This window comes from Aptenodytes patagonicus, chromosome W (genome assembly GCF_965638725.1).
Source record: "Aptenodytes patagonicus chromosome W, bAptPat1.pri.cur, whole genome shotgun sequence".
NCBI lineage: Eukaryota > Metazoa > Chordata > Aves > Sphenisciformes > Spheniscidae > Aptenodytes > Aptenodytes patagonicus.
In genome coordinates, this window is record NC_134981.1 from 32,133,012 (window position 1) to 32,157,100 (window position 24,089).

Genomic DNA, 24,089 nt, shown 5'->3' on the forward strand with positions numbered 1-24,089 from the left:
ATATTAGCAAGCTCCTACTCATTCAGGAAAGGCTTACGCTCTCTTAAAGTGTCACAGCACTATGTGAGAACCCATGTCCCCAAGGACAGCAGTCTGAGTCCGATCAGAATACCACTTTTCCTCTCACTCCCAGGCTATAAGGCCACTGAATGAGCAGGACCCACTGGGCTGCTCCTTACCTCACCAGGACTATGAAGGTGAAAACAGAGGAGAAGCCAGGAAGAGAGATAAAGAGCAAAAGAGGCAGGACATAGTAGAAGAAAGGGGAAAGCCTCAAAAGGATGGCAAGACATCAACATGGGAAAGCAGAAGATCAAAAAAACCCCATAAAAATAACACTGGCTGGCTTAGCATACAGCTGCAATAAAGAACTGGCTCCTGAAGTATAAAAACAGTTCTTGTAACTTTTTCATATTTAATTCTTCCCCCCCCCCCCCCCCACCGCTTTGGGGCAACACATTACTGGCTTGGCCTTGTATCCAATTCAATGTCATGATGGCATTTCCATAAGCGACTTAAGGTGCTCATCGGTTAGAAAAAACAAAGCAATACCAAACCCTTCTCCCTTACCTTTCAATAATACTTATATTAGTTATTAAATGTCATTTGAGGTAAGCTTTGGTTTTGCTCCTACAGTCCAAGTAGCCTCTACTGAGCAGAATCCAATAAACCTTAAATGAGATTATTTTCACATCTCTTGAGTAATGTGATGCATTAGCAGCTCTAGGAAGGGGAGATGCCAGCTCTGGATCTGATTCTGCAGTCTTGGCTCACACAAGTAACAAAAAATCTTGGTAGATCGTTCTTCAGCCTACCTTTCTTTTCAATTGTCTCTACTATCTTGATGAGGATTGGTGGAGCAACGTCAGGAGGTGCAAACTGCTCCGTAAGATCTGGAAGTGAAAAAGCTGTAAAAGAAAAGAAGAAAAATAAGCTAAGCTACAGTTAAATGCAATTTCTGTTTATGAAAGTCATGGCACATAATGGAACCAGTTAATTTTTAAGTACTGAACAAACATCCCACTTGTCAGGCCTAAATGAGAACACTCCGCAACTCATCAGAAAGCAAATAAAAACGATGACAATTGCATTTTTACAGCATTTTCTTTTTAGAGACCTCAGCCCTAGAATCACCCTCCATATTACCTAGGAAAAGAAAATACAATAAAAGTTTGCAACCTATGGATGGGCAGAAATACAATGCAAGGATGAAAATTAAAAAATATTTTGGTCTGAAACATTTACATCCAGTGTGCTGGGAGTTGCTGATCCCCTGGGTAAAACACACTTACAAAGGCCTGAAATAGCAGTAGAAACAAGTATTTAATTGTATTGGGTTTGTGTGGCAAGGTTTGGGGGGGGGGGGGGGGGGGGGGGGGGGGAGCTACAGGGGTGGCTTCTGTGAGAAGATGCTAGAAGCTTCCCCTATGCCTGATAGAGCCAGTGCCAGCCGGCTCCAAGACGGACCTGCCGCTGGCCAAGGCTGAGCCAATCAGTGACGGTGGTAGTGCCTCTGCGATAACATATTTAAGAAGGGGGAAAAACTGCTGCGCAACAGCAGCCGGAACAGAGGAGTGAGAATATGTGAGAGAAACAACCCTGCAGACACCAAGGTCAGTGAAGAAGGAGGGGGAGGAGGTGCTCCAGGCACCAGAGCAGATATTCCCCTGCAGCCCGTGGTGAAGACCATGGTGAAGCAGGTTGTCCCCCTGCAGCCCATGATGGTCCATGGTGGAGCAGATAGCCACCCTGTAGCCCGTGGAGGACCCCACGCCGGAGCAGGTGGATGCGCCCGAAGGAAGCTGTGACCCCATGGAGAGCCCGTGCTGGAACAGGCTCCTGGCAGGACCTGTGACCCCGCAGGGGACCCATGCTGGAGCAGTTCATGAAGAACTGCAGCCCGTGGGAAGGACCCACGTTGGAGAAGTTTGTGGAGGACTGTCTCCTGTGGGAGGGACCCCACGCTGGAGCAGGGGAAGAGAGCGAGGAGGAAGGAGCGGCAGAGACAATGCATGATGAACTGACCACAACCCCCGTTCCCCATCCCCCTGTGCCGCTCGGGGGGGAGAAGGTAGAGAAAATCGGGAGTGAAGTTGAGCCCAGGAAGAAGGGAGGGGTGGGGGGAAGGTGTTTTAAGATTTGGTTTTATTTCTCATTATCCTACTCTGATTTTGATTGGCAATAAATTAAATTAATTTCCCCGAGTCGAGTCTGTTTTGCCTGTGATGGTAATTGCTGAGTGATCTCTCCCTGTCCTTATCTCGACCCACGAGCCTTTCATTATATTTTCTCTCCCCTGTCAAGCTGAGGAGGGGGAGTGATAGAGTGGCTTGGTGAGCACCTGGCATCCAGCCAAGGTCAACCCACCACATTCATACTTGTACAAAAGTTCAATGATAAGTTCTGTTTGTTTTCATTTTTTCAAGCTTAATAGTTTTAATGGTATAGTTGTCTTGAAGCAAGAACTTTCTTTTCTAGAATGACTGGTTAAGAATAAATTGTGGTATAATCATAAAGGAACATTTTGCAGATTCAAGCAAACCTGCATACAGATTTTATACAAGGTCAGTTTTCACGCGATGCAGTTTCTTCACTGAGAGAATATACCGTATAAAGGAATGTTCTGGCTCTGTGATGTGAGAGACGATCTATCTCTAAACGCACTATTTTTGCCAAAAGAGTAATTCAAAAGTTTTAGAGCGGTCCTGTTTAACCCTTGGAAATCAAGAATGTTTACATAAAGATATTATTAAACTACTGCCAGAAACATCTGGCATGCTTTGATGGGTTATGATTGACAAACAAAGCTTAATCATTGAAGTAAAAGTTGCCAGTTGCCTAAGCAATGGTGATCTCTGCCCAATTAAACTCATCATGGACAAATAGAGAACAATTCTTAAACACACATGCACGCATGTGCCTACACGCATATGCATACATACATGCACACATATGCACACACTGTATTTCTAGAAGACTTAAACTGAACAAAATTTTGAGGATAACTAACTAGAAGGAGAAAAAAAAACCCAGTAAAATATGAATAGAGACTTTTTAATGAAGAACTTTTAGATAGCCAAAAAATTAAATATACCACACAATTGAGAAAGCAGACAATTTTGGCTAAGAATTCACCCTATTTTGGAAGCAGCAATTATATAACTTTCTAAAAATGCAAACAATTTAAAAGTGAGAAAGACAGCAAGGAAGGTACAGAAGAAGTTTAGAAGTGCAGAAAACTGAGGAGAGAAATGAAAGATAATAAATAATAATTATTTACGAACTAGTAATGGAAGTGGAGCATACTGGGACACTGAGACATGTCCTTTGCAAAAAGAAGCAGAATGATGGTATGATAACGATGAAATACTTTCCAGTCCATTCATAACTGAGAAGGACATTAGAAAAACATCTGTTAGTCATAACAGTTTAACTTATGAGGCCCAGAAAATGAGCATTCAGGAGTTCCAAAAGAGTTGCCTAAGGAGATCTCTGGCCTGCTGATGTTACTTTTTAAAGACTCGTGGAAAATCAGAGCAATTCCTGGGGATCAAGAGAGTTCTAATGCTTGATCCGCACTCTGAAAGGACAAGTAAGATGACCCCGATGACTACATGCTAGTTACATTATCAATCCTGGGCAAAATAAAGGAAAACCTGATACTAGACTCATATGATGAAGCAATAAAAGATAGCACTATAACTAAGGATTGTCTGTATAGCTTTTTAGAGGATAGGTTCTGGTAAAAACCACGCTATTTCCTTCCTTGATGGCACCATAGTTAGCTGAAAAATGCAAATGAGTAGACATAATAAACTCTAAAGTTTTGTCAGATAGTTGACTTAGCTACACCTATATAACATGTGCTTTGTATTTAGCTTTTAATCACAGTGTTATACTGACCAGCATATCTCCAAATATAGTTATTAATGCAGAACAACCTACTCAAGGAAGGAATGGACTTTTCATCTCTCTACATCTTCAAACCACTTTCAGGTGCCATCCGGAACACCTCTTTTAGCATAACATCATATCTGCTTTATCAAACACAAGTTGGGCTCAAATGGAAGATGTTGCAGTCCAAGCAGCCTCTGCTGAGGCATGCTGAAATACAGACCATTTCATTTGTAGTATTCAGATCAAATAGTTCCTTTCGACCCCAAGCCATGAATCTACCTTATGGTAAGGGCAAATCTATTGAAAGAATAAATGAAGGATCAGGTCAGAGTCACATCAAAGGGTATGCTATGAAAATACTAAAATTATGAGATACTAATAGACTCGCAGAATGCTAAGGGCATAAAATGCATCCTTTACATGGTAGCAGAGGAAGAACAGGTTTTAAGAACAGAGTTTACATATTTTTACTTATGAAGATAACTTTCTGCTCCATTAGGTAGCTAGTTACATTAAGAACCTTTCTCTGTCTTAAGTAACAGCAATGAAATTGCATCATCTCTGAACAAAGATGCTCATCTCATAATTCCAGCTGGAGGCAGCATGCAGCTAACAGTCTAAACTAAAATTGAGGAAAGAAAGTAGAGATGAAGAAGAAGAAATAGAGACAGAGGATGCAAGTCAAATCTGATAGACATTTGAAACGTTTCAGGTGACAGCACGGCAGTTCAGGGATGGTCCATCCATGGTACTGAGCTGCTATTCTTCATTTCAGGCAGCAAAGAGAACTATGCTTTCTCGCATTAATCAAACTGTGCCTTGAAACGATGGCAAGAGATACACCTCGTTTATAGACATTTGCAGTGTATTTAGAAAAATAATTCCATTTCCCACGAGATTAAGATTTTCTACACGAGGGATGGAGTCCAAGCAAACCAAAAATGAGAACCTAGTGTCAGGGAAAGACTTCAGTTCATGGGAAAAAGCCCTTGCAGGGTGAAGAAAGACACTGCAGAAAACAGTTTGTCTCCATGGGACATAAAGAATGGGGTGGATGTAGACCTTACCCAGATTACCTAAACAGAGAGTACCTCTTCCTGCAATCTACCTGATGCTCCATGCTTTTCATCTACACTTTAAGCAGGATCTTAGCTTATAAACTAGGTTTGTATTATAATCTGTTACTGAATCTCTTTGTTGTACAGTATTCTTGGATCAATAATATCCTTAGTGAAAGGCTTTTGGAAGCTATACATTCACCTTTATATTTATATAAAATCTATAATATGTCTAAAGAACATATGTATGTAAAGCAAATGTCACACTGGTTAAAATGAAAGATTTCCAACACTCCTCTGCTACCCTAAAATATGCAATTGGAAAAATATTAAAGTATTAGGAGTTCAGAGGATTTCTGATGTCTCTTCCTCCCTATACCCCATTCCTTTTCTCCAAAACTAGAAATTTCTATCTACCAGAGACATTGCTGAAATTTTAGATAGGAAAAGAGCATTTAAAATAATGACAGTCTATTCCATACATACATAAATTGTAAAATACTTATGATTTTGACTGAAAACTCAGGATATTCATCTCTCAATACTATGCACACACTGGTGAGTATAAGCTCTATAGCAAAAAGACACACACAAACACATATACACACACAACGGCAGGAAGAAAACCTGCAGTTACCTTCAACACAGCAATGACGAAACAGTACATCTAAGTCACATAGTTATAGTGCTCAGCAACACTGAAAAAAGCATTCACTTTATCAGCATGTAGGAGATGCCATTAACAAATTCAAATTACTTAACCTCCCACCTGTTCTGAGATTTCCTACTCATTGCATCATCTCCCATATAATTAACTCATAGCATTATACTGACTTGTACTTTAAGCTTCCCAACTTTTGCACAAAATAGAAAATGATGTTCATTTAAAGTTGAAAGACCTCACAAAAAAACCCACACATCTGTCAGGAAAAAAAAAAAAAAAAGAGACTTAACAGTACTGTCCTAGTTTTGGCTGGGATAGAGTTAATTTTCTTCCTAGTAGCTGGTATAGTGCTGTGTTTTAGATTTAGCATGAGAATAATGTGATAACACACTGATTTTTTAGTTGTTGCTAAACAGTGTTTATACTAAGTCAAGGACTTTTCAGCTTCCCATACTCTGCCAGCGAGGAGGTGCATAAGAAGCTGGGAGGGAGCATAGCCAGGACAGCTGACCCAAACTGGCCAAAGGGATATTCCATACCTTATGACATCATGCTCAGTATATAAGCTGGGGGGAGTTAGCCGGGGGAGGGGTGACTGCTGCTCGGGAACTGGCTGGGCATCGATTGGCAGGTGGTGAGCAATTGCATTGTGCATCACTTCTTTTGTATATATTTATCATTATTATTATTTTCCCTTCCTTTTCTGTCCTATTAAACTGTCCCAACCCATGAATTTTACTCCCCCCCCCCAATTCTCTCCCCCATCCCACTGGGGCAGGGGGGAGTGAGCAAACAGCTGTGTGGTGTTTAGCTGCCTGCCAGGTTAAACCACAACAAGTACTCATAGAATTGAATCCAGTTTATAACAATTACACAGAAGACAGCCAAATCTGGGAACACCGCCCTTCATTTTCAAAATGCTGACATGAAATGGCAGAGGCTAAACTGAAGAAAACTACAGCTAATTTTGGAAAAAAACAATGACTCCCAGAGCAAGAATACAAGATATCCTTAAAGAAGTCCTGATTCTGGATTATGTGTTCCAGAAGAAAACTCAGCATGCATATTAAGAGATCTACAGAGGGAAAGGAAAACTTTTCAGATAGGTCACTTTCACTAAAAGAGAATAAAAGCTCACATGCAACCTGCATTTAGTACCTGATTTCAAAAGTATCTTTTGCTTTGAAGAATGCTGTAGCACAACACAGAGGTTTGGAGAACCAAATCCACTCTTAAGAATCTGAGCAACTTTGTAGATCCCTTTGCTACAATCCAGTATCAGTTTTTCACTTAAAACAATCATTTTTCCCCCAAATTCCTGTAATTTTTTTGAAATCCCACAGTCTCCAAAATATTAAGATTCTGAAAAGCTGTCATACAATTTTCGTGTCTTCTTTCTAGTCACAAGTCTGGTAGTAGGTTTCCAGATAGTAAAGAAGCTTCTGATGACACACGATAAAAGCTGGATTTTCCACTAGCTCTATTTTTACCTTGCCACAGTGAGAACCAATGAGATGAACCACAAGTCTGGGTTCACTCCAATCTGCGAACTCTTCGCTCTCCCTGATACAGACAGGCCTGAACAGCTCTAAGGCAATGGCAACATGTGGGAGATAAGAGCATAGCTTACGTTCAAGGGCTGCCAACACAGCTACAAAGTGCAAGATGAAACCAGCACACAGCTGCACCTTTTGGAAGGGTTCTTAGTAAAAAAAGGTATTTTAGAGTTAGTACCTGGCAACGACAAGTGGAAATTTAAAGCTGGAATTTGGCTTCAGACATTTCTGAGCCAAATCTTTCATTATTGCTAGAAGAAGAATGAAAATGAATATAACTTAAAACGTAACAATACACACCACCAAAAGGAGTTTAATTTCTAAATATTTTACAGGAACTATATACTAACATTACTTGAATTTAGCTCTGAATCAAGATTACTCCATGCATGTTGTTCTTTTTTCAGAAATGGCATTTAAGGCTGTGCATACATATTGCATTCGATGACAACACAGCTGTACATAAAAGTCTAATATTTGAGAGCGTAGGTCTTAAGATGACCATAACTGGCTTATCTGCACGCAGATATACACCAGCTGTCAGTCCTCTTTTTCCTTCATCTGCAATGGAGAAACACCTGAATAAAGCAGAACACCCTTCCTAGGGCATCTCAATGACAACATTTAACTCTCCTGGATAAACAGTACTCTGTTAATATGCTTCTGGACTTCAAATAGCTTTTTAAAGCATTCATATTTCTGCTGTAATCCTATGTCACTCTGTATTACTGATAAGAACTTTTCAAAGGGGCTTATTCCAAAAGATGACAACTGCAGGAGTTTTCACCAACGTGACCTTCTAAACTCCAGTCAGTCCCAGTGTACTGCTCAAGTGAGCATCTTTAGATCTGTAGAATCCTGTACATGAGGTAGGTACTGACAACATTGACTATAAGCTTGAAAAAGGGCACTTCAAACCGATTTTTGTAGAAAAATGTACACAATTTGTTAGAATATACATGGTACGTAACAGAATAAGGCCATGCAGTCATTTTTCCAGGAGGACAAATATATGTATGTTATGATTAGGCCATTTATAGTCCAACCCACTGAATCTACAAGTGTCAGAATAAAAACTGAATGTTACTTCATTTTATCCTGGCTACACATAATATGTGGAAAAAGACAGTTACCTGTATAAATCAATGCTGTAACTGAGACAAGTCAAATACTTTGCCTAGATACTTTCCAGGGTTATCAGCATATATATGCAAGCAGTGATCTGATTGATAAAATATCACATGCACAGTGATTATGCAGGAAGTTTGGGGGCCTGGAAGAACTAATTCCTCTCTTCATCCCCATTTATAATGTTGCACCAGCTGCACTCTCAGGGCTAAGGAGAATAAGGGGCAACTATTGGAACAAAGGGGAAACAACCCCAGGCAAATACAGATTAGTGCAAGAAAATAATCTATAAACAGTAGATGGCAGAACTAGACAGAACAAAGCTTTGATATAGAAAATCATACTTTATAATGCACCAATTATTCAGAAAGAAATCTGGAGTCTCTTTACCCTTCTCTGACACAAAAATGAATGCTTGTCACAGAGCTGCTGCATTAATCATCAAAAAATTCCTCTAAGACAAAACAAAATGAAAGTGCAGAGAGAAAGAAAAACAAAACAAAACAAAAAAGACTGACTGACTTGAGGAAAGTTTAGCTGCACAAATATGCAGAAAAATAAAACCACCAAGCAACAGTAGTGTAGAATACTATATTCCTTTATAATAGTTTAATAATTTTAATAGTGGCTGCTAATCATGTTTCACACCTATTAATTTAATGTTTCATCAAGCCCTATTTCTATCATCTGTTGAAAGAGAAGTGATACTGTCTGTACTGGAAAAGAATTCTGTACATAATATTATATCAGATTAAACCTCAGTAACTTTATGAATTATGAGCTGTCAGGCACTTCTCTCATCTGCTACAGAATATACTTCTTAGAAATAGGGACTATAAATAAGACAACAGATGTTATTTGTTGGCTTCAACTGAAGCACAGATAATTTTACAACAGTCTTAACTACAGGCTGCTTTTTAAAAGACAGTATTCTGCTTCCCTCTATGGGTGAGCTTTTGCAATACTCCTTTTCAAACTATAACTGAATTTAGGATTTGAAATGGCTGCAACTATTTACAATTAGAGAAACAAGCAGCCCTGTTCTGAGGAAAAACTGTAAGATTAAGGAAAAAAATATTAACTAAGTGCAACATATTCTGGCATGCAGTACACTCCTATATAATGCCACACATAATGCCTGAATTGTTTTGTAAAAGAAAACCCCCCAAAAACACAAGGAAGAAATGGAAAACCACCTGTTTATTCAATTGTTCTTTCAAAGAGTTGTGAGATAAGCAGAAACATTAAAATAATAAATAAGCAAGAATGTAGTAAAAGAAGATTCATTTCTGCTTCTAAGTAGAGGAAGGCACTCAATAAGCTGAGGAGCCCAGAGGGGGGCCCAGGACAGACACTGCTGGAGCTGAACCCTGAGCAGGCCAGCACTGGGGCTTCGTTACTGCCGGTCTCCGGGAGAGGTGCGTCTCACCTCCTTCCCACAGTCTGGAGCACAGGGAATGGCTAGAGACTTCCCACGCTTTTCTCAGGGGCTGGCAGGCTGATGCATATTTCCCTCTTACCCTTCATTCTCACAGATCACCCTAAGCCCTGCATGACACACAGGAGCACAGCAGGTAGCAGCATTCTCACAGCTCCTAGCAAGCATCGCTTTAAATGGAAGAGCAGGTCTCTAAATGGAAAGAGCCAGCACAGTCCTCAGAGCATGATTCTGAGGACAGAGAAAAAAAACATTTAAAAAAGCCAACACCTATTCTTCATGTCCTGTTGATGTCTGCAGGTTCCCTGCAGCAGTTTTCAATGAGAGATCGATCAGCAGATTAGAGTTAAAATGTGGTGTGGGTACCAAGTTACTGCATCCCCACAAGCAAGGAGATGATGACAGGGGTGACAGTAAGGGGGGGAGGGACAGGGACAACCAAGAAGCTGGACCCAGTGAAGTGCAAAACATTGCCTTTTTTGTCAAGTGAGGCTTGTGTATATTCCCTCCTCCTTCAGGATGGCAGCTCCAGGGCTAGAAAATTGCTGAGCTCTACAACAATTTGAGTAATTCTGCCCAATTCTCCTCAGAGATACTAACTGGCAATGAAAAACTTAACATTCCAGTTCCTGGCAGTGGTTTTATATGAAACCATACATAATGTCAAGAAGGAAAATATATGACACTGAATATTCAAGTGTAGTGTGGATAGTGTAGGTGTGAGGACAAACAGCACATTCCACTGACAGCTGCATCTTGTGACCTACTTATCAGGTTCCCAGTGCAACTTTCAGGGTTATTGCTGTCATTAAACATCCAGATTGCAGTAGTACCACCTAGAAGCCCTTATCAGAATCTGAACAAATTTGTGATAGTTCTCTACAAACAAAACCTCCATTATTGGTCTTATGATTAACTAAGCGATCTCTTAGAATTGATACCAGCTGCTCTATTAGCCTTCCCACAAACTCTACCTCATCTTTCCCAAGGATATTAAAGCCATGATATTCTAATAACTTTTGCATTCTAGATTTCCTTTTTTTAAAAAAAAAGGAACAGTAAAACTCTAGTAAAAGCATACTTTATTTTAAAGAGACTATATGTAAGTTAATACATTTATACAGTATTTTACTAATCACTTGTCCTGGTTTCGGCAGGGATAGAGTTAATTTCCTTCCTAGTAGCTGGTACAGGGCTGTGTTTTGGATTTAGGATGAGAACAAAGTTGATAACCCACCGATGTTTTAGTTGTTGCTAGGTAATGCTTACACTAGCCAAGGACTTTTTAGTTTCGCATGCTCTACTGACTGAGAAGGCTGGAGGTACACAAGAAGCTGGGAGGGGGCACAGCCAAACTGACCAAAGGGACATTCCATACCATGTGACGTCATGCTCAGTACATAAACTGGGAAAAGCTGGCCGGGGGGGCCGCTGCTCGGGGACTGGCTGGGCATCGGTCGGCGGGTGGTGAGCAATTGTACTGTGCATCACTTGCTTTGTGTATTATTATTATTATCATATTATTATTATTATCATTTTATTTCAATTATTAAACTGTTTTTATCTCAACCCACGAGTTTTTCTAACTTGTGCTCTTCCAATTCTCTCCCCCATCCCACCGGGTGGGGGGGAGTGAGCGAGTGGCTGCGTGGTGCTCAGTTGCCGACTGAGGTTAAACCACGACATCACTCTACAAGGAATCAGCAGCAAAGCTCCCTCTGCCTGATGCCTGCTATACTACACAGACACATAAACAAAGCTACATTAAAAGAGCATCAAGATCACAAGGTCAAGCACTCAAAACTTAAGACAACAAAGAACTAAGGTTGCATGTGCAATTTCAGTTTTTCCTCTCGCCTCTTCCCACATCATGACATAGCATTTTGCCCATGAGATTGTCTGTTTCAGCACACAAAGCCTAGCGCTCTCAAGGGATAGAATGCAGTTCAACAGTTGAGGTATTTATTACCTGGAACATTATCCAGATTATACAAGGACACATGGTCTTCTAGTAGGCTCAAATTCTCCTATTTACTTTCCTCTTCAAACCTGAATTCTCATCTCAACTCAGCTTCCCATGCAAGAGTACTTTGTTCCACAACTCGTTCTCGAGTTCTTCCTAGCAAGTGGGGAAGGAAAAACGTACTCAGTTGTTCCTGGAAAGCTTTGTCACTCATAAGAGAGACACAGCTGCCTATCTTTTAAGGGAAGAAATGCTGAAGTCCATCTCAAGAGGCACTTGAAAAATTTGGTTCTGGCCAGCCAGTACTATCTTCTACCTTTTCTGAGCAAGGCTGTGGAGAGTGTCATTGTGAGATGACTTCAGTGACCTCCACCAGGTAAAACTTCACAGATAGAGCAAGTTCCCATGCTGGTGTTTTCAGACATTTGACCCATTTTACCTAAAAAGCAGCGATATATATTTTCTTCTGAATGGTTTGGCACTAACCTACCAAGATTACTAACCTCAGTTCCCTTTCCACATAACCATGGTGATGGTTAGTAATGGTGCGCCAGCAGCATCTGCTCTTTGTAACCAAAATAGGACTGCTGGATGGACGTTCACTGTGAGATACTGGGGATGCTGGAACTCTCTCCAGAATAACCTGTTCCACCTGTAAAGGATCCTTGTTCCTTACTGCTGTTTCCTTTTTTTTTAATACCATGAAGTTGTTTCTTATGCAAGGCCATCACTAGTTTGTGATAATGACTCTGCTTGAGAAGCATTTTTTAAAACATTCTCTTTTTATTCAATAATCATAATACATAAAACTTCAGGACAGTATGTTGTTTTGCTCTGAAAGAATATTTTGCTACCTTTTTGCTGTGGAGAAGCTAAGGGGGGGGGAACCCCAACAAATCCCTCTCAAACTATCCACAGGCAAGCAATCTAGAGGAAAAGAATAAGCTCTTCACTACTGCAAGAAAAAGATAGCATGTATTACTGTGCTTGAGAAGTCAAGTTGTTCAGATCTGGAAGATTTACATAACAGTACTGACAGAAGCTGCTGACAGATAAAAGCCAAAACAGCTCCTTCATCTTTTGGGAATTATGGGAAACATAAGTACACAGAAAGTTGAAAGTAACAAGCACATAGCAGTCACCCAGAAAAAAAAAAATGCAAACAATAGTAACAGCAATCCAGCATCAGAAGGACTTTTTTTTATTCTGGAAACTAATGTATTTCAAATTAAGCCTTTTTCCTCCGCTTAAAAAAAAAAAATAAAATTTAGGGCTCTAGCTGTAGCAAGAGAAATACAGCAATGCTGAAAGGCAATCTTATAAGAAAGTAAAACTGGGTTAATCCTTACAGCCATTAAACCATGAGCTGATTTGACAGATACAAACAATAACATTATTAGGAAATTCCTGAACTAGATCTACAGAGAGTTAATCCCACCATCATCTTTAATTTCAGATGAAGAAAACTCTCAGTCTGTATGTAACAGATTTTTTTTTTTGACCCATAACATACACCTGTCTAGATTTCTCCGCGTAGCAAGTCAGTGTTGACTTCTCATTCCAATATATTTCACACTATCAAGATGCACTCCCCCACCGGCACACGCAGAAGGGAGCAGGGGGGCAAATAATGCAGAAGAATGGACGGTTGCAAAGGCAAGGACCAGCAGGAGGAAGAGACTTCCCCCGAAGCCTGAGGTGCCCTTGCAGAACCGCTTCACCGCTCTGCAGGCCAAAGAGGAAAGTCCTGTCACACCAGGAGAAGCACTGGAGCTGAGTAATGCAGCCCGATCTGCCCCCCGTATAACAACCAGCACCACTAAGAAAAGGCAATGGGTGATAGCAGTAGGCGACTCTCTTCTGAGAGGTACGGAGGCACCCATTTGCTGACCGGACGCACTCTCTAGAGAGGTGTGCTGCTTACCAGGGGCTCGCATCAGGGATGTCACCGAGAGGCTACCAAGCCTCGTACAGTCCCCTGACTATTATCCGCTGCTGCTGTTTCACGTGGGCACCAGTGACACAGCCAGGAGCAGTCCGAGGACTATCAAGAAGGACTACAGAGCCCTGGGAGCGGCGGTAAGGGACTCAGGAGCGCAGGTAGTTTTTTCATCAATCCTGCCGGTCAAAGGGAAGGGGTTTGAAAGGGCCAGTCGAATCTGGCGAGTCAACAAATGGTTACAGGACTGGCACCACAGCCAGGGGTTCGGCTACTTAGACCATGGGACTCGCTTTGAGAAACCTGGTCTACTGGGGGCTGACGGGGTCCATCTGTCAGAGGAGGGGAAGAGCATCTTCGGTCATAGGCTTGCCAAGCTGGTGAAGAGGGCTTTAAACTAGAGATGCCGGGGGAGGGGAACCTCAATCCATCCCACTCCTACCGGTTTGATGCCAGGGCCAGCAATAGATGCCCAGAGCCTGGAGAAGGAAGGCAGGTCAGCAGGAGAGCACCTGAAGAGCAGCACAAAGGAACTCCAGCCAGTAAGACAGCTTCATCGGGGGCCCAACTTCAATGCCTCTATGCAAACGCACGTAGCATGGGGAATAAACAAGAGGCGTTAGAGACGTGCGCACACCTGCAGGGCTACGACCTTACTGGCATCACGGAGACGTGGTGGGATGGCTCCTATGATTGGAGTGTTGGGATGGGGGGGGATACAGGCTCTTTAGGAAGGACAGGCAGGGGAGATGAGGAGGGGATGTCGCCCTCTATGTCAATGACCAGCTGGAGTGCATGGAGCTCTGCCTGGGGATGGATGAGGAGCCGACCGAGAGCTTGTGGGTCAGGATTAAAGGGAAGGCAGGGACAGGTGACATTACGGTGGGGGTCTGCTACAGGCCACCTGACCAGGAAGACCGAGCGGAGGAGGCCCTCTATAGACAGATAGGAGCAGCCTCACGTTCACAAGCCCTGGTCCTCATGGGGGACTTTCAACCACCCCAACATCTGTTGGAGGGACAACACGGCAGGGCATAAGCAATCCGGGAGGTTCCTGGAATGCATCGATGATAACTTCCTTCTCCAAGTGGTAGAGGAGCCAATGAGGAGAGGTGCTATGCTGGACCTTGTTCTGACCAACAAGGAGGGGCTGGTGGGGAATGTGAAGCTCAAGGGCAGCCTGGGCTGCAGTGACCACAAAATGGTGGAGTTCAAGATCCTTTGGGCACCGAGGAGGGCGCACAGCAAGCTCACTACCCTGGACTTCAGGAGAGCAGACTTTGGCCTCTTCAGGGACCTGCTTGGTAGAGTGCCATGGGACAAAGCCCTGGAGGGAAGAGGGGCCCAAAAAAGCTGGGTAATATTCAAGGATCACCTCCTTCAAGCTCAGGAGCGATGCATCCCAACAAAGAGGAAGTCAGGCAAAAACGCCAGGAGGCCTGCGTGGATGAACAAGGAGCTCCTGGACAAACTCCAACACAAAAAGGAAGCCTACAGAGGGTGGAAGCAAGGACAGGTAGCCTGGGAGGAATACAGAGAAATTGTCCGAGCAGCCAGGGATCAGGTTAGGAAAGCTAAAGCCCTGATAGAATTAAATCTGCCAGGGACGTCAAGGGCAACAAGAAAAGCTTCTATAGGTACGTCGGGGATAAAAGGAAGACGAGGGAAAATGTGGGCCCTCTCCGGAACGAAACGGGAGACCTGGTTACCCGGGACACGGAGAAGGCGGAGGTACTCAATGACTTTTTTGCCTTGGTCTTCACCGGCAAGTGCTCGAGCCTCACCGCCCAAGCCGCAGAAGGCAAAGGCAGGGACTGGGAGAATGAAGAGCCGCCCACTGTGGGAGGACATCAGGTTCGAGACCATCTAAGGCACCTGAAGGTGCACAAGTCCATGGGACCCGATGAGACCCATCTGTGGGTCCTGAAGGGACTGGCGGATGAAGTTGCTAAGCCACTATCCATCGTATTTGAAAAGTCATGGCAGTCTGGTGAAGTTCCCACTGACTGGAAAAGGGGAAACATAACCCCCATTTTTAAAAAGGGAAAAAAGGAAGACCCAGGGAACTACAGGCCAGTCAGCCTCACGTCTGTGCCTGGGAAGATCATGGAACAGATCCTCCTGGAAGCTATGCTAAGGCACGTGGAGGACAGGGAGGTGATTCGAGACAGCCAGCATGGCTTCACCAAGGGCAAGTCCTGCCTGACTAACCTAGTGGCCTTCTATGATGGGGTGACTACATCAGTGGACACGGGAAGGGCTACAGATGTCGTCTATCTGGACCTCTGCAAGGCCTTTGACATGGTCCCCCACAACATCCTTCTCTCTAAACTGGAGAGGTATGGATTTGATGGGTGGACTGTCTGGTGGGTGAGGAACTAGTTAGATGGTCGCATCCAGAGGGTAGTGGTCAACGGCTCAATGTCCAGATGGAGGTTGGTGATGAGTGCCGTCCCGCAGGCGTCTGTACTGGGACCGGTACTGTTTAATATCGTCATCAATGACATAGACAGTGGGATCGAGTGCACCCTCAGCAAGTTTGCAGATGACACCGAGCTGAGTGGTGCGGTTGACACGCCAGAGGGACGGCATGCCATCCAGAGGGACCTGGACAAGCTCGAGAAGTGGGCCTGTGTGAACCTCATGAGGTTCAACAAGGCCAAGTGCAAGGTCCTGCACCTGGGTCGGGGCAACCCCCGGTATCAATGCAGGCTGGGGGATGAAGGGATGGAGAGCAGCCCTGCCGAGAAGGACTTGGGGGTACTGGTGGAGGAAAAGCTGGACATGAGCCAGCAATGTGCGCTCGCAGCCCAGAAGGCCAATCGTATCCTGGGCTGCATCAAAAGAAGCGTGGCCAGCAGGTCGAGGGAGGTGATTCTGCCCCTCTACTCTGCTCTGGTGAGACCCCACCTGGAGTACTGCGTCCAGCTCTGGAGCCCTCAGAGCAAGAAAGACATGGACCTGTTGGAGCGGGTCCAGAAGAGGGCCACGAAAATGATCAGGGGGATGGAACACCTCTCCTATGAAGAAAGGCTGAGAGAGTTGGGGTTGTTCAGCCTAGAGAAGAGAAGGCTTTGGGGAGACCTTATTGCAGCCTATCAGTACTTAAAGGGGGCTTATAAAAAAGATGGCAGCAAACTTTTTAGCAGGGCCTGTTGCGACAGGACAAGGGGGAATGGCTTTAAATAAAGGGGTGTAGATTTAGACTAGATATAAGGAAGACATTTTTTACGCTGAGGGTGGTGAAACACTGGAACCGGTTGCCCAGAGAGGTGGTGGATGCCCCATCCCTGGAAACATTCAAGGTCAGGTTGGACGGGGCTCTGAGCAACCTGATTTAGTTGAAGATGTCCCTGCCCACGGCAGGGGCATTGGACTAGATGACCTTTAGAGGTCCCTTCCAACCCAAACTATTCTATGATTCTATGCTATACAAAAAGGATGTCATGGAATATGAAGTACATGTACTTAATGTACAAACTTAAAGACCTCTTTTCCATAAACCGCTGTTTGTTCACACTCCACTGATGAAGTAAATTTAATTTAGACCTCAGCAGTTAAAGCTATGAATGAATTTCACTGACCTTTACAAAGCAGTCAGGGTCTCAACTGGCTGGCTAACTGCAACTAGACAAAGAACTGTGTAGTGTCTAGCACATTGCATTGTAGAAAGTCATATAACTCAAGATCTGTTTATAGGAAGTGTTAAAAAAAATGAAAATAACAAAGATGGCATTAATGAAAAGCTAGCATGAAAAACTGGCTATTTTTACATCACCATCTGCAAGCCAAAGATTAACTGAAGTCAGGGTAAGGATGTATGGAACAGGATTTCAGTCTGCACTGGGAGTATTCATTTACAAAGAGGCTAAAAGCAACAGGCAAATCCTCTCTTTAAGAAAACCCAAGCTTAATTCTAAGCACTTTAAGTCAGGGAAAACCTTTTGCAACCTCCATGCAACCCTACAGTGTTAGTGTTTCTTGGGGTCTAAAACAAAGAAAAATGCGTCCCTCTTGAAAATAAGCATTATGTTGTGAAAGAGTGAAGATGAGCAGAAGAGGCTGAAATAACCGCAAAAATATTTTCTAAGTTGCCTTGGAAAGCCTAAACTGGAGAGGGGCTGTACAAAGAAAAAAAATAATGCATCTGATTAAGGACTGACATGTTCCCTGTGATTTTTAACTCAGGTGATCAAATGAAAGCTGCTGTTCCAGGGAAGAAGCCAGGAGGCAGAAGCTCTTTTCATGTCCTCTACGAAGACTCAGAGGTGAGCAAGGAGCACTCTGACCAGCTGCTTCCCTTCCTTGCATCTGCCACCATGCAGCTGCCCTACACTGGCCTATTCCAGCACAGGGGAACATGCTGTGGATGTTCTCCGACTTCCCTGTAGAAAATTCATGGAGAGCAGGATCAGTGCTCAAGTTGACTACCTCTGAACTTAGGGGAGTACTGAGTGTATAAGTGGGCATACCAAGAAATACTAATCTGTTGTATATTTGTGTTGCACGTGTACAGAGTTTCTACAGGTCACACACAAAAAAAACCAAAACAGTTTTTCTGCCATCCTGCTCTTACCAAGAAAGTTAGCCAGTCTTCTAACCCACCCATCCACATCTGAAAATATAATGGCACTATCTATCTATACATCTATCTGTATTTCCACATATGTACAAATAGAGCTTAAAGCTACAGTCACTCAGTTGTTTCAGAATGTTGATTATAGGATGCAATAAAGGAGTAAAAATATATCCCTGACTTGCACAAGATGTGATCAAACACATGAAAAAGTCTTCTAGCTATGACTCATTAAGAAACAGGTGGATGTTTGTGAGGCTCAAAGGCTGCTGGCTGGAAGGAGTAAGCCTTCTTCCACACTGTCCAGCAAGGACTGGGAATTGGCTGCTATTCTGTCAAAAGGCCAGGTATATCCTGGTTGTTTTCCTGCTATCCTACTGAGAAGAAAAAAAAAAAAGAAAAAAGGAACCCTTGCATGTCTGTTTTTGTTATTGTGCTCCAGAGGAATCCCTTGGTCATCATCTTGCCAAAAGAAAGAACCCAAGTTACCTTTATTTGACCCTACCAGAAGGGAACGCTTCTTTCTCTTTTTATTTTACCTTTCTAAAGGAAATATTTTTTTTTTTTTTAAATGTGGGCCATACCAAGACAAGAAAGGATGTCTCACTTGACTCCCAAATGGAGAATCCTTCCAGAAAACCAATTCCCTGTCAAGAACAGAATGAAGAGGAATGCATTAATTTTAAACTGACCTGATTTTTCTAACAGGCTTATGACTCCCTGTTTTTGAGGCTAGTTCATGAGTTACCTGCTACATCAGAACAATCATCTTTCTACCTCTCTCTCCTTTAGGTTTACCCTTCCAAACTTGTGCATGCAGCTGGAAAAACTTGTATCCTAGTTAGCTCAGCCACAGCATCTTCAGAGAACTTTACTGAGGCTTTTACAAGATAAAGCTCCTCAGAAATGATAGATGCAGCAGACAGCTGGTGTAACTCACCGAAGCACTGCTACACTACCACCAGGTACGTAATTCTTGCAAGACTCAGAATTGCTAAACAGGAGCTTGCCACCTCCCCCAAAGGGTTCTATTTCACGGTAATTGTGCCACTAATAGCCTCTTTTAGAGAGATCAGTATGAGCAATCATCTAAATCTAGGTCTTGTTTTAAGGGAAATGCCTTTTTTTTTTTTTAAACCAGCATATTTCTTGATTTCTCAGGGGAGCCAGCCCTTCTGCTTCTCTTTTTGTGTTTCACTACATCAGTCAGCTTCCCACATTTCAAACATTACTCTCAAACTGAGAAGTCTTAGGAGACAAAGCAAAGCAGCTGGTTATTCTAATGGCATTCAGTTAGGAATAAATAATGCAAAGGACTAAGTGAATATTCTAATCTGTGCTGCCTGAGGTTGCAAAGGGACCCGACTTGAGCAAGGAAGTGTGAGGCCACAGGTGTAAACTCCTCTAGACACACATACTCAACTTGTTTGGCTGCTGCTTCCAAAACCTTGCAAGATAGTTTAGTTCTAAACTACTATGTATAAGGGACTGGGTTGTTTTTTGTTTTGTTTTTTTTTCCAAAATAGCTACAAGTTACATATCACCAAATTACATGCAGAAATTTAACATATACTGGGAGTCAATACTGTAGTCTCGCATCAAGCTAATCAAGACTAAGAACAAAGTTTCAGAGCCTATTAGAGTGTCCACTTATGCCATGGTCTGACAGTGCTTTGTAAAGCTTCAAAGCAAGATGTTTTGTGTTTTTTTTTTTTTAATTTGAGTCAGGAAAATAAGCATGGATTAATAATTCTGACAGATTGCAAACAGGTGAACTAAATCATACTTAACATGACAAAAAACCTCTAGATTTTCCAAAACATTAAATTCACCTTGAAATGAGAGAATGTAATGCTTTTACTTCTACATGGCTATCAACTTGAGCCCAACAGAACAAATTGGAACCACATTTAAGTCTACTTTTTCCTGCTCACTTTATAGCTTCCCCACGCTTTATGCGCATTACACATTCTCTCACTTTCTCTCTAAGCATGTGGTCTCTTTCTCCTTCTGGCATTCTGTAATTCTGCCAGCCAACGAGCTTTGCTTTTAATAAGTAGATCTGCCAACTTAAACACCAGTTTCCTAAGGCAATCAAATAATGAAACACACATGTATGTTCTTGCACATAATCTGTCAAATGCCTCTAGCCCACTACAAATGATTTTTGCAATTTGGGGTTTTCATAGGAGCATGCATTCATACACTTGGTTTTCAAAGATCAAATGCCATGGTTCTTCAGAGTCCTGTGTCTTGTTTGTAGATACAAACCCAATGACCCTGCAATTTCCATATCAGTATCTAGAAGACACAAAATATGGAAAACCTAAAAATACAAGAGTTGTGCAGACAACTTCATATGGAATAAGCATTACTTCCATTTCTCCAACTTGGCTTAGAGGTCTGGTGCAAGATAGCATGGATTCCTCCATGGCAGAACACTCTTCGCATGTTTCTAGTGTGTCTGGAAAGTTAATGAATAATCATTCCAGGTGTCAAGAATATTTTTCATACCTCCCCCATTACTCATCTAACATCCACACTGAAGCCGCCTTGATTTCCACTTTCTAAACTAGTATTTCCCAAAAGAGAAATCTAATGTATGATGCTAGTAACAGAGTAATCCAGGAAAAAACTTTGTCTGTCACACTGGGATGAAGTTGCACTGCCACACTTCTTGATTAAATAAGGTTGCAGTTTACAGCATGGCAGAATAAAGATGGTAGCAAAAGCATCTTACAAGCAAGTTACTGATTGGTATTAGAAAACTAAAATCAGGTTTCAAGGACTGTAATTTACTACATAACTTGTCATCATTTCCAAAAATTCTTGCACTGTTTCTGTGAATCACAACTTCAATACAGTGAAAAAAAACAAAATTACTAGAGATTCATCATAAAAATGTAAAACAAAAAGGTACTTGGGAATGGAAACAGGTCCCTGCTCGGGGTGCCAGGCGAACCCCTGCCCGGCCTCCCTCACCTTCCCGGTTGCCTTTACACAACAGATATGGGGCCCTGGAACTTGAGGGCCAGGCAAATGAGGATGTAGATGAAGGTCCATCCAGGGGGTTGCCTAGGGTGAGGCAGTCAGCCCCACACATTATGACTGCCTCTGCTGAGAAAAAAAGGAGGGTAATTGTCATAGGCGATTCCCTTCTGAGGGGAACGGAGGGCCCAATATGCCGACCGAACCCATCCCACAGGGAAGTCAGCTGCCTCCCTGAGGCCCAGGTCAGAGACATCACTAGGAAGCTCCCTGGTCTGGTACAGTCTTCCGACTACTACCCGCTGCTGGTTATACAGGCTGGCAGTGATGAGGTTGCAGAGAGAAGTCCTGCAGTGATCAAAAGGGACTTCAGGGCACTGGGGCGACTGGTTGAAGGATCGGGAGCACAGGTAGTGTTTTCCTCAATCCCTACAGTGGCAGGGAAGAATACTGAAAGGAACAGGAAAACACACCTGATCAACACGTGGCTCAGGGGCTGGTGCCATCGGAGGAATTTTGGTTTTTTTGATCATGGGGAGGTTTACACGGCACCGGGCCTGCTGGCGACAGATGGAGTCCAGCTGTCTCACAGGGGGAAAAGGATCATTGCTCATGAATTGGCAGGGCTCATTGAGAGGGCTTTAAACTGGGTTCGAAGGGGGAAGGGGATAAAACCAGGCTCACTAGAGATGAGCCTAGGGGTGGCATGCCGATGCTGGGGGCGAAATCGATAGCCCACCTCAAGTGCATCTACACCAATGCACGCAGCATGGGCGGCAAACAGGAGGAGCTGGAAGCCATTGTGCAGCGGGAGAGATATGACTTAGTCGCCATCACAGAGACATGGTGGGGTGACTCTCATGATTGGAGTGCTGCAATGGATGGCTATAGACTCTTCAGAAGGGACAGGCGAGGAAGGAGAGGTGGTGGGGTGGCCCTGTATGTTAGGGAGTGTTTCGATTGTCTAGAGCTCAACGATTGTGATGATGATACGGTTGAGTGTTTATGGGTAAGGATGAGGGGGAAGGCCAACGAGGCAGATATCCTGCTGGGAGTCTGTTATAGACCACCCAACCAGGATGAAGGGGCGAATGAAGCGTTCTACAGGTGGCTGGCAGAAGTCTCACAATCGCTAGCCCTTGTTCTCATGGGGGACTTCAACTTCCCGGATGTCTGCTGGAAATCCAACACGGCAGAGAGGAAGCAGTCTAGGAGGTTCCTGGAGTGTGTGGAAGACAACTTCCTGACACAGCTGGTAAGTGAGCCTACCAGGGGAGGTGCCTCACTCGACCTGCTGCTTACAAACAGAGAAGGACTGGTGGGAGATGTGGTGGTCGGAGGCCATCTTGGGCTTAGTGACCATGAAATGGTGGAATTCTCGATTCTTGGTGAAGTAAGGAGGGGGGCCAGCAAAACCGCAACCATGGACTTCCGGAGGGCGGATATTGGCCTGTTCAGGATGCTGGTTGAGAGTCCCTTGGGAGACAGTCCTGAAGGGCAAAGGGGTCCAGGAAGGCTGGACGATCTTCTAGAAGGAAGTCTTAAAGGCGCAGGAGCAGGCTGTCCCTGTATGCCGTAAGAAGAACGGGCGGGGAAGACGACCGGCCTGGCTGACCGGGGAGCTTTTGCTGGGACTCAGGAAAAAAAGGAGAGTTTACCACTTGTGGAAGAAGGGGCAGGCGACTCAAGAAGAGTACAGGGATCTCGTTAGGTCATGCAGAGAGGAAATGAGAAAGGCAAAAGCCCAGCTAGAACGCAATCTGGCCGCTGTCGTTAGAGACAACAAAAAATGTTTTTACAAATATATTAATGACAAGAAGAGAGCCAAGGAGAATCTCCATCCTTTATTGGATGCAGGGGGGAACATTGTCACCGAGGATGAGGAAAAGGCTGAGGTACTTAATGCCTTCTTTGCCTCAGTCTTTAATAGTCAGACCAGTTATCCTCTAGGGTACTCAGCCCCCTGAGCTGGAAGACAGGGACAGGGAGCAGAATGAACCCCCCGTAATCCAAGAGGAAGCAGTTAACGACCTGCTACGCCACCTGGACGCTCACAAGTCTATGGGGCTGGATGGGATCCACCCGAGAGTGCTGAGAGAGCTGGTGGAGGAGCTCGCCAAGCCACTCTCCATCATTTATCAGCAGTCCTGGTTAACAGGGGATGTCCCGGATGACTAGAGGCTTGCCAATGTGACGCCCATCTACAAGAAGGGCCGGAAGGAGGATCCGGGGAACTACAGGCCTGTCAGCCTGACCTCGGTGCCAGGGAAGACTATGGAGTGGTTCATCTTGAGGGCGCTCACAAGGCATGAGCGAGACAACCAGGGGATCAGGCCCAGCCAGCACGGGTTCATGAGAGGCAGGTCCTGCTTGACCAACCTGATGTCCTTCTATGACCAGGTGACCCGCCTAGTGGATGAGGGAAAGGCTGTGGATGTGGTCTACCTGGACTTCAGTAAGGCCTTTGACACCGTCTCCCACAGCATTCTCCTAGAGAAGCTGGCGGCTCACGGCTTAGACAGGTGGACTCTGCGCTGGGTCAAAAACTGGCTGGACGGCCGGGCCCAGAGAGTTGTGGTGAATGGAGTGAAATCCAGTTGGCGGCCGGTCACGAGCGGTGTTCCCCAGGGCTCAGTTTTGGGGCCGGTCTTGTTCAATATCTTTATCGATGATCTGGATGAGGGGATCGAGTGCACCCTCAGTAAGTTTGCAGGCGACACCAAGTTGGGCGGGACTGTTGATCTGCTCGAGGGTAGGAAGGCTCTGCAGAGGGACCTGGACAGGCTGGATCGATGGGCCGAGGCCAACTGTATGAGGTTCAACAAGGCCAAGTGCCGGGTCCTGCACTTCGGCCACAACAACCCCATGCAGCGCTACAGGCT

General features: G+C 44.0%; 1 protein-coding gene across 1 annotated transcript in view; it reads right to left on the reverse strand.

Moving 5' to 3' along the window:
- Positions 1-24,089, reverse strand: part of LOC143171893 (phosphatidylinositol 3-kinase regulatory subunit alpha-like) — a 67,967-nt gene that overhangs the window by 26,411 nt on the left and 17,467 nt on the right. The window contains exon 3 of the mRNA XM_076361057.1: positions 816-908. Coding sequence (XP_076217172.1) covers positions 816-908 — 93 coding nt within the window. The remainder of the gene's footprint in view (positions 1-815; positions 909-24,089) is intronic.